The sequence below is a fragment of the Thamnophis elegans genome, chromosome 11 (assembly GCF_009769535.1).
Source record: "Thamnophis elegans isolate rThaEle1 chromosome 11, rThaEle1.pri, whole genome shotgun sequence".
In the NCBI taxonomy this organism is placed as follows: Eukaryota; Metazoa; Chordata; class Lepidosauria; order Squamata; family Colubridae; genus Thamnophis; species Thamnophis elegans.
In genome coordinates this window covers 16298888-16312885 of record NC_045551.1, presented here as the reverse complement: position 1 = coordinate 16312885, position 13998 = coordinate 16298888, and the positions used below count along the sequence as shown (strand labels likewise).

At 39.5% G+C, this 13998-nt stretch overlaps 1 protein-coding gene across 1 annotated transcript in view; it reads right to left on the bottom strand.

The window, feature by feature from the left end:
- The window catches only part of ALOX5 (arachidonate 5-lipoxygenase), a 125767-nt gene that overhangs the window by 27149 nt on the left and 84620 nt on the right, over positions 1–13998 (bottom strand). Inside the window, exons 11-12 of the mRNA XM_032227026.1 lie at positions 12296–12417; positions 7386–7486 (exon numbers count right to left, since the gene is read on the bottom strand). Of these exons, the coding sequence (XP_032082917.1) occupies positions 7386–7486; positions 12296–12417 (223 nt within the window). The remainder of the gene's footprint in view (positions 1–7385; positions 7487–12295; positions 12418–13998) is intronic.

Genomic DNA, 13998 nt, shown 5'->3' with positions numbered 1-13998 from the left:
ATAAAAGAAACAAAAAAATACATTACCCAAATCCTTTTTTGAGATGGCAATGGAATATAAACTACATGAAATTTGGAGAGAAAGGCACACAATAAGAAAGCAATATACCTTTTATTCGAACCCCCATCAGTCCCTATCAAGAATTGACATGGCTTGGATCTCATCTGGTCTATGTAAACAATTAGACGAAATTGAAATAGAAGCAAATGAGTGGGCAGATCATAATCCAATAAAATTAAGATGGAAAGGTCAAAGAAGAAGAAAAAGATGGATGATGAATTCAAATATTGTAAATGAAATAGAATACACTCAAATGTTGGAGAAAGAATTAAAACTATTCTTTAGAATAAATTAAAAAAAAGACACCTCAATTCAAAATCTCTGGGATACTATGAAAGCATACACAAGAGGTCTTACAATTGCCTACATGGCGAGAAAAACTAGAAAACAAAAAGAGCAACAAGAATGTATGCAAAAAGAACTTAGGGAAGTCGAAGATGAACTACAGAAAGACCCAAGGAATAAAATTAAAAAAGAAAAAAGAGAGATGATAAAACATAAGATCAACTTAATAACTCAAAAGGAATTAGCACAGAAAATTAAAGCAGCCAGTCAAAATTACTTTGAACAAGCGAATAAACCTGGATGATGGCTGGCATACAGATTGAAGAATGAAAGAGAAAAACGGATGATATATCAATTAAAAGATGATGAGAGAAGAAGTCAATACAAAGCGGAAGAAAAGAAGCATATTATTCATAAATACTTCGCAAAACTATACGCAGAAGATAGTATGGAGGAAATCAAAATAAAACATTATTTAAACACAGAAAAGATAACACCAATCTCAAAAGAACAAAGGGAGGCGATAAACAGGCCAATAACGTTAGCCGAAGTGGAATTAGTCCTGAAAAACCAAAAAAATAATAAAACCCCAGGACCAGATGGAATACTGGTGGAGTTATACAAATATAACAAAATAATATTGGAAGAGCTAAGAGTGGAAATGTTTAACGAAGTTTTAGGAAAAGCCAAGATACCTGAATCATGGACAGAGCAATAATATCGCTAATCCCAAAAGAAGAAACCAAGCTACAAGAAATTCAAAATTACAGGCCAATTTCATTACTAAACTCCTATTATAAAATATTTGTAGCAATTATGGCAGGAAGAATTAAACAGGTTTTAAATGAATGAATACACCCAGACAAAATGGATTTTTACCTCACAGACACATTAAAAATAATATGAGAGTCATCCTAGACATAATAGAGTATTACGAGGCGCATCCAGAAAAACAAATGGTACTGGTTTTCCTTGATGCACAAAAAGCATTTGACAACATAATCTGGAAATTTATAATAACACTATTGGATGAGATGAAATTCGGAGAAAAAATTATAAAAATGATAGAATGATTTTATAACAGTCAGACAGCCAAAGTTCCGATGAATGGAGATCTAACAGAGAAGATTGAAATAAAAAAGGAGTCAGACAGGGATGCCCCCTCTCTCCTTTGTTGTTTATATTAACTTTGGAAATTTTATTAAATGAAATTCGGAAGGACCAGGGAATAAAAGGTTTAAGACTCAAAAATGAAGAATATAAGGCCCAAGCCTATGCTGATGACTTAGTATTTGTTCTAAAGGACCCATTAGAATCCAGCCTGAAATTAATTCAAAAATCAGAAGAATATGGCGAAGTGGCAGGACTAAAGATCAATAAAGACAAAACAAAAATGATAACCAAGAACATGACAAAAAAGCAAGAAGAGGAACTGGAAGTAGCAACCAGAATGCAAATAACTAAGAAAGTGAAATACTTGGGGATCTGGGTGTCAGCAAAATGTTCCACAATTAAAGACGATAATTATAATAAATTAGTGATACAAATAAAGAAAGATTTAGAAAATTGGAAAAATATTCAGTTATCACTCATAGGCCATATAGCGACAATTAAAATGAATATTTTACCAAGAATCTTATTCCTGTTGCAAGCCGCACCTATTAATCTGGGTAAAAAATTCTTTCAAGAATTAAACAAAATAACCGTTAGGTTCATTTGGCAGGGACGAAAAGCAAGGATTAAACTAAAGTCAATGCAAGACAGCAAGGAGAGGGGAGGCTTAGCATTACCAAATTGGGATTTATACGCATCAGCAGTAACAATAATATTGGTGAAGGATTGGATAGAGCTAAAGAATAAAAGAATTTTGACCTTAGAAGGCCATGATTTGCAAGCAGGCTGGCATACATTCCTATGGGATGATAAATATAAAATGTACAAATACCTTCAAAATCATTTAATCAGAAGAGCATTATTGCAAAAATGGCTTAAAATAAAAAAAAAATCCACTATGTGAAAATCCCGAATTGGCTATCACTGACAGAAAGGACGACTCACCCAAATTTTATAGATTTGAAAAAAATGCTAAGATACAGAGACTTAATTGATAGACAGGGAAATTTAAAAACAATTGAAGAATTGGCAGATCAGAACATGAAAGTTGACTGGCTAACTTACCTCCAAATCAAAACTAAATACAATGATACTAAATTATATGACATCGAAACAGAACCACACGAATTGGATAAAATTATTCAAAACTCAGATAGAAAGATGATAGGGAGAATATATAAATTCCTCCTGAAGTATAAAATGGAAGAGGAATTGTGAAAGAACAAATGATAAAATGGGCGCAGAACTTTGGCTTTAATGTTGAATTAGACAAATGGGAAAAATTTTGGGGAACAAACTTAAAAATGACACTATCAGTTGCATACAAGGAAAACCAGTACAAAATGTTTTACAGATGGCACCTGGCACCAACAAGGTTAGCTAAAATCTTAACAAATACCTCCCCAAAATGTTGGAAATGCGAATCAATACACGGAACATATTACCATTTATGGTGGACCTGTGAGGAGGCTAAAATTTTTTGGAAAAGGATCAAAAAATGGCTTGAGGCAATAACAGGGGTTAAAATAGAATGGAAACCTGAAGATTTTTTTATTAGGAATAATGTCTGCGAAATACAAAAAAGAAATCCAGTATTTAATACTACATATAATTACGGCAGCAAGGATTGCCTTTGCTCAGAAATGGAAAAACAAATTAATTCCAAGCGAAGATGAAATAATAAGAAAGGTTATGGATTGTGCTGAAATGGACAAACTAACTAAAGAAATCCAGGGAAAAGAAGAATCAGAATTCTACCAGATATGGGATAAGTGGTATAGGTGGATGGAGGAAAGGAACAAGAATCAATGAAGGAATATAACAAAACTCAAAAATAATAGTTATGAGTAAAATAAGAGGGTTAAGAATGGTGAAATCCAAATGAAATACAATAGAAGGGGAAATAATATAAGGTGAGCAGTATCGATTGATAATTGCTATTAGAAAGAACAGGAAGCTCCTGTTCGTATTGTATTGTGTATTGTGTGTATTTTACATATTTGTTAATAAAAAAGAAAAAAGAAAAAGCGCTATGCAACTTAAAACCATCCCTATCCATTGGCCCTGATGGACTATATAGCAGTTATAGCAATAGCAGTTAGACTTATATACCGCTTCATAGGGCTTTCAGCCCTCTCTAAGCGGTTTACAGAGTCAGCATATCGCCCCCACAGTCTGGGTCCTCATTTCACCCACCTCGGAAGTATGGAAGGCTGAGTCAACCTTGAGCCAGTGAGATTAGAACCGCTGAACTGCAGATAACAGTCAGCTGAAGTGGCCTGCAGTACTGCACCCTAACCACTGTGCCACCTCGGCTCTCTATATGCCTACTTCTTAAAAAAGTTTTCCACTGCCATAGCAGAACCTCTAAGCATAGTCTATGAAATATCCTTCAGAACCAGTTCCTTACCCAACCTATGGTCATTAGCCACGGCCATCCCTATCTTCAAAAAGGGAGACCCCAGAAAAAATTTGTCCTGTAACCTGTAACTCCTACACTGCAAAAACATATGGACTACACAACTCAACCTGGATAAAGCAATAGACGCAATTTACATTGATTTCTGCAAGCCTTTGATTCAGTGGTACACGACAAATTACTGTTAAAACTAAACTCTTATGGCATTTCTGGATCCCTCCATAAGTGGATAGCTGCATTCTTGTTAAATAGACAACAAGTAGTTAAAATAGGGAACGCCTCATCAAACTCTTCACCAGTTAACAGCGGTGTCCCCCAAGGCAGCATTTTAGGACCCACACTGTTTATATGTTACATAAACAACCTTTGCAATCATATTAGAAGCAGTTGTGTCCTCTTCGCTAATAATATACAACTACTCAACACCCTTTTTTGCCTTACAAAGCGACCTTGACTATGTGTCAGAATGGTCAAACAATTGGCTACTCCAAATCTCAACCAACAAATGCTCTGTCTTACACATTGGCAAAAAAAAATCAGAACACCAAAAACAATATGACGTTGTAGATGACCCTCACTCTGTCAAGGACCTTGGAGTACCCATCTCAAATGATCTAGGTGTCAGGGCTCACTGTAACAGTATTGCCAAAAAGGCATTAAGATACCTAATCTTGTGAAGCTTCTTCTCCGGTAATATTGTACTGAAAACTAGGGCATACAGAACCTTTCTAGAACAATTCTCATGCAGCTCATCTGCCTGGAACCCGCACTGTATATTGGATATTAATACAATTGAGAGAGTCCAGAGGTATTTCACGAGAAGAGTACTCCACTCCTTTACTCACAACAGAATACCCTATGCCACCAGGCTTGAAATACTGGGCTTGGAGAACCTAGAACTACACAGCCAATGGTCTGATCTAAGTGTAGTACACAAAATTATCCGCTACAACGTCCTACCTGTCAACGACTACTTTAGTTTCAACCACAATTATACACAAGCAAACAATAGATACAAACTCAAAGTAAACCGCTCCAAACTTGATTGCAGAAAATACGAATTCAGCAACAGAGTGGTCAATGCCTGGAATGCTCTACCTGACTCTGTTGTTACATCGCCAAACCCCCATAATTTTAACCTGTCTACTGTTGACCTCACCCCATTCCTAAGAGGTCTGTAAGGGGCGTGCATAAGCGCACCAGCGTGCCTACTGTCCTTGTCATACTGTCTCCATTTATTCGTACCCATTTAATGTGTTCATATTATTTTTTATACTTATACCTGTTATCTTCTATATGTTTGACAAACTAAATAAAATGAATAAATAAATAAATAAATAAATAAATAAATAAATAAATGAGCTAAGCAGCTCTGCTTTCTCTCTACTTCCTGTTAACTTCCTTGCCATCATCTCTCTTTACTGTTTCCTTGACTTTTTTCTTATCATTTACATGTTGAAAGAAACTTTTTAATATTATCTTTGACTTTGGTATGGTTTTTAACAAACTTGTGCTGGCTACTAGTTATAACTTTATTTGTTTCTAGATATTCACAGATCTGTTTTTGGATTATTTTTTTCAGTACCTTCTCAGGGCAGTACTGTAAAAATTTAAAAAGTAAAGCTTTCTCTGTCCAGTCATGTCCAACTCTAGAGTGTGATGCTCATCTCTCTTTCTTGGCTGAGGGAGCCAAAATATCTGAAGACAATTTTTATTATCATGTGGCCAGCATGGCCATATATCAAAGAAACACAGAACTCTGTTACCTTCCCACTGAAGTGGTACCTAATAGTGATCTTGCATCTTCATGCTTTTAAACAAGGAACTTGAGCTCATCCTGTTGCGCAGCCCCCAGATCTGGAGCTTGGGTTGTCAGCTTTCCAGCTGACAAGCTCAGCATCTTTAACTGCTGAGCCATCATGCCCCCTTTATGTAAAATTACATAATGGAAATATAACTATCTCCTAATATAGGAAGTTAATTAACTGCTACAGATAATGTCATGTTTCACTATGGGGATAATAATAACCTTATTTCATTCTTTGACAAAGTGACTAAATTAGTGGATCAGTGAAATGCACTGAACATAATATAATTGGATTTTAGTAATGCATTTGACAAAGGAGACCACAACTTCTTGGTAAGTTAAAAATGTGGGATATACAGCATCACCACCAACTGGCTCACAAACTGCACTCAATGTGTAGTCCTTAATGGAACTATATCTGCATGGAAATAAGTAAGCAGTGGGGTATCCTAAGGTTCCGTTTTGGCCCAATATTTCAATATCTTCATAAATAATTCAGTGAGGGAATAGAAGGAGAACTCAGCAAATTTGCAGATGACGCGAAACTGGCAGGAATAGCCAACAGTCCAGAGCACTGGACCCTATCTAACAAAATGAAATTCAGTGTAGACAAAAGTAAAGTTTTACATTTAGGCAAGAAAAACCAATGTACAAATACAGATAAAGTGAAATCTGGCTCAGTAACAGTAACTGAGTAACAGGATCTTGAAGTCCCAGTGGACAATCACTTAAATATGAACCAGTCTGTGGCAGCAGTCAAAAAAGCCAATGCAATCCTAGGCTGCAGTAACAAGAGGAATGAAATCAAGATTGTGTGATACTTTAGTGTCGATTTATAAGGCCTTAGTAAGACCACTCTTGGAATGCATCCAGTTTGGTCACCACAATATTAAAAAAAGAGGTTGAGACTCTGGAAAGAGTGCAGAAAAGAGCCACAAAAATGATTAGAGGGCTAAAACATATGAAGAATTGTTATGTCTAGTCTATTGAAAAGAAGGACTAGGGATGACATGATTGCAGTGTTCCAACATTTGAGGGGTTGCCGCAAACAAGAAGGGGTCAACATATTTTTCAAAGCACCCGAAGGCAAAGCAAGAAGCAATAGATGGAAACTAATCAAGGAGAGGAGCAACGTAGAACTAAGGACAAACATTTTTTAACAATGAGAACAATTAACCAGTGGAATGGCTGGCCTTCATAAATTGTGGATGCTCAATCATTGGAGGCTTTTAAGAAGAGACTGGACAGCCATTTGTCTGGAATAGTATAATATCTCCTGGTTCAGCAGGGATTTGAACTAGAAGACCTCCAAGGTCCCTTCTGTTAGTCTGTTAACGGGTGCCATAGATTTAATCAGTCCTTTGCCTCTTGTGAATATACACAGTAACAAGTCTGAAACATTTAGCTGTGTCCAGTTTCAGGGGCAGATTGTATGCTGAGGAGTGCAGGCAGTAGTGTTTTCTGATCAAAAGACAATTTTATTTCTCACCTCTCCTTTCACTACACTTCTTGCTTTTCTTCTGACACCAATGTGACTAATTAATTTGTTAATTTTAATGTGCCATTTGAAATTCACCTTTCTATTCTGTCTTTTCTGTGTTTTATGCAGAAGGAAAATGTTTTCTTCCATTTTTTTACGTTTGATATTTTTGTCAAATTTAAAAGTTTATAACACATATGATTACATCTAAATAAACTTACTTGACCAAAATTTACAGCCGCATGTTGTGCTGAAGTTGTAAATATCACTATGGTAAGATATTCACAAAGCTTTTCCCGTGTCTTAATTGCCTTAGGAAATCCTGAAAATCAGAAAAGAGAGGCAAAGAAAATATTATTAAAACTTGAAGGAAAACCTTCAAGATACAGAATTTTCTGTATTCTTGTTCTAAGAGCAAGCCAATTGCATTATTTTACAGTGGGTTGTGAAAACAAACCAGTATATTGAAAAAAATCCCAATATTTATTCCTCTAATTTGTATAGCTAATCAGAAGCAAGTGATTCTGGGCAGCCATATAACAGAACTAAAACAATAAGTGTCTAAAAGAATTATCATCAACAAATATTAAAGTCATTAAAGAACTAGAAAAACCACTAAAGCAAGAATAACACATGAAGCAGTAATGGAGCCACTTCGCTAGTTCACCCATCTCTTGGGGTCCCCAGGCCTGCTGACAAAATTTAGAAACTTGGAACAATGAAACCATCCTTGCCTCGGAGCATATTCTATAGCACAGGGACACCAGAAAAGATCTGTTGCTTAGAGTCTATTAAGCGTAGCTTCCTAGACAACGGAAGCCATAACATTCCCAATCTATTATATCTGGTGTGATGGGTGGATGAAACTGGGGAGAGGCAGTCCATCAATAATCCAATCCTATGATACTGTGTTTCCCTGAAAAGATGATCCATCCCAAAAATAAGCCCTAGCCTGATTTTTGGGGAAGCCACACTCCCAAAATAAGCCGGAGTGAAGCTGGTGGGCATGGCCAGCACACAGGGCAGCCTTCCCTTCCCCAGTCACCTCATGGAGGCTTGGCCCCTTAATCACAGCCCACGGATCAGCTGAGCCAGTGAGGGCCGGGAGCTGCCTCTCATTCTGTTTCTCTGGCTGCCTCCAGCAGAGTTTTGCCAGCCCCAGCCCTGCACACGGTAGCAAGCAACCTCACAGCTGAGGGTCCCTCTCTTCTGCAGCTTACCTTGTGACTCAGGCAGGCGGCGACCAAGGTTTGCGCTCCACCAGGCCTGGAGCTTGGGTCTTGCCCAGGCTGCTGCCACAAGGCATGAAGCCACGCAGTGCATAGAAACCAGCTCCCCTCCTCCTGCCTCTGCCTGGCTGCTAGCTTTGCTGCACCTGTTACTGCTGGCCTCATGGCGGCTCTTCATCCTCCTGGCTCCCCGGCTGTCAGCAGCCTTGTTGGGCTGCTCCTGCCTGGCGTGGGGCAACTCAGCCCAGATACTGAGCCAAGGTGGCGCAGTGGTTAAATGCAGCACTGCAGGCTGACTGCTAGATCAGCAGTTCAGCGGTTCAAATCTCACCAGCTCAGGGTTGACTCAGCCTTCCATCCTTCCGAGGTGGGTAAAATGAGGACCCGGATTGTTGTTGGGGGCAATATGCTGACTCTATAAACCGCTTAGAGAGGGCTGAAAGCCCTATGAAGCGGTATATAAGTCTACTGTTATTGCTATTATTATACTGCAAAGGCCTCACAGTGCAATCCTTTGCCACAGCTTCGGAGCAAACTTCCATCTTCACTGCACAATATTGCAAGACTGAAGGCTTCAGAGAAAGCATTTTTGGGATGTGCACCTGTGCAGGGCTTGCCAAAGGTAGGATGATCGGCAGGGAAGTTTTGGGAGGGTGGGGGAGATTTTCCTGCCAATCAGAGCAAGGCAAAGCCTCCAGCCTTGCTATCCTACACAGGGAAGGCGGAGGTTGCTCTAAAGTTGTGACAGAATATCACTTAATTTATTAAGAGCAGTGATATATAGCTGGACATCATCAATGATAATACTTGTCCGCAAAGTGACAGATGAGCTCACCCTCTATAAGCACTAGCTATGCATGTCCTCAACCATCTACCAATGGTTGAGGAGGTGACTTTTCTGCCCAAAAAGGCTGATTAAAAGGACAAAAATAATGATTCAGACTTTTCAAAGGTGGAAGTTGATTTAATAAATACTTTTAGGGGCCTCCGTACATCTAGTGCATGCCACTTTCTCTCCAGGGGATGAAGTTTGGGAGGACAATCTCTTGGGCTCGGTGAAACCAGGTGGCAACTTTGGGGAGGAAGGAGGGGTCTAGCCGGAGAACTACTATATCATGGTGGAGGTCCTCCCTAACCGAGAGGGCCTGTGGTTCTGATACTCTCCTGGGAGAGGTGATAGCCACCAGGAAGGCTACATTTAAGGTTAAGAATCTCAAGAAGACTATACATAGAGGTTCAAAAGGTGTTTCTATAAGGGCATTGAGAACCCTGGACAAGTCCCAGGTGGGGTACCTGTGTACCATCAGTGGTCTCATGTTTGATGCCCCCTTCAGAAAGCGTCACATTGTAGAGTGTTGTGTCAAAGGTAGCAAGCTCTCACAGCTCAACACCGTTGCTAGAGTGGCCACCTGTCGCCTGATGGTATTAGAGGCCAAACCCCTATCCAGTCTGTCCTGAAGGAAGTCCAGGACCTGAGGCACAGATGAGTTTGTAGGATTAATGCCCTTACCCCTACACCAATTACAAAATGTCCTCCATGTGGAATTATATATGTGGTCTGTAGAGGGCCTCCTGGAGGCCTGAATGATCTTAATGACCCCAGAGAAGAAGTTGTCCTTCCTCAGAGTGCCCCGCTCAAGCGCCAGGCGGTCAGCTGGAGCCATTGAGGGTCCGGATGTTCCAGTGACCCCTGGCTGAGGGAGATCATGTTCCGAGGGATCCTCCAGGGTCGGTCCACCGAGAGGTTCTACAGGTCGATGAACCACAGCCTTTTGGGCTAATGAGGGGTGATTAGAATGACCTTCGCTCTTGTTGTTATGATCTTTTGAATAACCCTGGGAATCAAGGGGAGGGGAGCGAGGGCATAAAGGAGTCCGGTGGGCCAAGGGCACCTGAGAGGGTCCACTCCTTCCGCCCCCTGTAGTGCAAATCTTGTGTAAAACCTGGAACAGCTGAGGATGCAGGTGCCATTTGGCATGGTCCACTATGGAGATTCGCCACCCCTGAGATGTGCTCCGCAGTGATTGAGAGCAGATGCCTCTCCGCCCAGAGGCCCAGTCTTTTGGCCTCCAGCATAAGAGCCCAGGACTCCCCCCCTCCCCCTGTCGGTTTACATTGGATTTGGCAGCCACATTGTCTGTCAGGATTAGTACCTGCTGGCCAGCCACCAAGTGCTGGAAACGGTAAAGGGCCAGGTGGACCACTCTGAGTTCCAACCAATTGATGTTGTGAGTCCTGTCAAACCTGGCTCCACTGTCCCTGGGCCATCTGAGGGTGCAGGTGGGAACCCCAGCCCAAAAGACTGGCGTCTGTGGTGACTATCAGTCTCTCTGGCTCCTTGAAATAACAGCCCTTGGAAATCACTGGTGACCGCCACCAGTGGAGAGAGCGAAGGACGTCCAAGGGAACAGTGACCTTGATTAGGGAGGTGCTCCTGTTTTTTTTTTTTAATGGCAAAAGAAACCATTGGAGGTCTCTGGTCTGCAGACGTGCCCATGGCACTATGGATATAGCTGACACCATCTTGCCTAGTAACTGGGAGAGCTTGTCTAATGACACCTGTGCTCCCTTTCTACCTATCCTGCCATAGCTCTAAGGCTGACCTGTCTGTCCTATGAGAGGTACACCCTACAGGACACCGTGTCGATGAGAGCCCCTAAATGGAGGATCCTAGTCATAGGTTCAAACTGGCTTTTGCCAATGTTAATGGAGATTGCTATGGGACTGCAATGTCTGACAGTGAAAAGCCAGGTCCTCTTGAGCTGCAAAAATGGAATTTGATTGAATTAAAATGTCATCAAGGTAGCAGTGGATGTGCACCAGCTTGATGTGAAGGTGCACTGCCAATGCTGCCAGCACTTTTGTGAAAACATGTGGGGCTGAAGAAAGGCCGAATGGTAGGGCCATATACTGAAATTGACAGCCCCCATAACAAAATCTGAGAAATTGTCTGTGACTCGGCAGAATGGGGATGTGAAGACAGGCCTCCATTAAATCTACAGACGTAAGGAAGTCCCCTGCCCAAATGCCCCCCAGAATCAACTGCAAGGAGTGCATTTTAAAGCGCATGTATAGCAGGTACCGGTTTAAGCCTTTAAATCAAGAATCGCTCTCCATCCCCCCAAGGCTTTAGAAATGGCAAACAATATGGAATAGAAACGATGTAATTGATCCTCTGGCACCTATTGTATGGCATGAATTTCCAACAAATGCTGAACTGCAGCCCGCATGAGGGACTGTCCGGTTGAGTTGCAGGACACTGGGCAACGAATAAAAACCTTGGGGTGTGGAGATAAATTCCAGGGATAACCCTGACCAGACCGTGCATCTTACCCAACTATCAGAGGTGATCTGGTCCCATTGGTCACCGAAAAAGGCCAAGCACCCACCAATGGGAGCATCTACCCCTGATGAACTAGGTCCTGCGGTTGAAGTGGCTCCCTCTGCCACAAAAGGGCTGCTTGGGCTGCCTGCCTCTCTGGGGATGTTCTGCCTGTTGGCGCTGTCTATAAGTGTAATCCCCCTGGGATCTAAATCCTGAGCTTCCATAATCTGAGGAACGAAAGTCAGTACCGTAGTCCTGGACCCAAAAGGGCAGACACTTGACATAAGGGGCTGGGCGAGAGAAACCTTTTCTGGAGGCTGAAGGCAAGACAGCTTTAAGACTTGCACACTTCAATGCCAGAGTTCCTGAGCCAACATGACTGGAGGAGGAATTCTGGGAGTTGAAGTCCACAAGTCTTAAAGCTGTCAAGTCTGAACACCCCTGGGGTTTTTTTTCCTAAAGGGTTAGGAGTGCAAGGGTCTTGTAACTTGACAGCTTTAAAACTTGCGTGTTTCAAATGGCAGAGCCAACACTGGAACAAAAACAGAACTGAACTACAACAGAAGTTGTACATCACCTGAATCCTTGTTGCCCCTCATCCCATAGACAAAGATGTCCTTCACAAAAGCCTTGAGTTCCAAGTCTTCACACACTGCTTCGTCACTTCCATAATAAATATTAATAATATCTGTCACAAAACTTCAGAAAATATTTTAAAAATTAATGAAAAGGCATACTGTCACTTTAATTTTCAACATTAATTTCCCCAATAACTTTCATCTACGTGTGGAAACATGTATACATACATTTTTGTGAAAAATATTTCTAGCACCATAGTATCAACTTTACAAAAGACACTAACTTCTCAGAAGAAAATGGAGTAAAATTATTTGCATGCATACAATTTTATGCATTTGTGTTCTCATCAATATAGGTGAAATAAAAGTATGAAATAAAAATATGCACAAAGGCTATCCTGCCATTTTTTATGTATCTGTCTCAGAGACAAAGTATCTATTTTAACAAACAAATCCATGCTGGCTTTTAGTGATTGGCTTGTTCATTTCTTTTTTAATTTATATATGTTTTTATTTTTTAAAACAAACAAACAAACAAAACAGGTAACATAAAAACTTCTTCAATTCAGTGCAATGTGTCGATTGGTTACAAGGTTTTTGTGCATCCTTTCCGTTAGTCATCCCTTAAATTTTATATAAAGTCACATATTGTCAATCAAGTATATTTGTATACATTATTATTATAGTAGTTCATTTGTTTGACTGTCACTATTATTTCTTCATTTTAAACAAGGTATTCTAAATATGGGTTCATTTATATTATAATAATTTGTTACATAATCTTCAACATATCCAATAGTAAGTATTTTTTTTAATATCCTATTTTCAACCATTCTCTTATTTTGGTATTGGTAACATTCTCTAATAAATTTTCAATTCCATATTATTATTTTTTAATCTAACTACTAATTAAATAGATCCCACGTCCTATAAAATTGTTTATCTTCTTGTTCTCTAATTCATATGTCAACTTACTCATTTTCGCACATTCCTTTGCTCATATGATCAATCTAATATATATGCATACAATTATTATGATTATTAAACATTCATTGAAAATAGCTATTATTACATCCTTTTTATGTGAAGCATACTAAATTTAAAGTAAATTTATATTATGACATTTCATTACATCATCCTGGACTCATCCAATGGTGTTACATCTTTGTATTCTATTCTATATAGAATTGGGTTTTTTTTAAAAAAGGCTTTTCCACATCATTTCCATGCTCCTCATTTACAGCTTATATAAAATTCCATATATCAATCTAGTATGTATAAATGCATTATTATCATTATTAATCATTTATTTGACTATAACTATTATTACTTTGTCTTATACATAATACTCAAAGTTTAACTAAGTTTAACTTAATTTTATTGTGACATTTCATTTCATCATCCTACATCCTTTCAGTAGTAGTGCAGTCCAATATCTCTTGCCATTTATAAAATCTGTATTCTAGGTGTTTTCTTGATAAGTCTTATGTGAACTTCTCTTGGCAACTTGTTCATTGCATATTTTGTAAGACTCGAAACCCTCCATCTGTTCCTTTCATCAGTTTACCTTTGGTTATCACTGGTGCTTCTGCCAAAAATACTCTCATTGTTTCTGCCAAATTATCTACCCTTTCTTCATCTATGTTTTGAAGCATGAGATAGAGATCCAGCTCGTCTACCTCTCCTTTCAGTATTCCATATG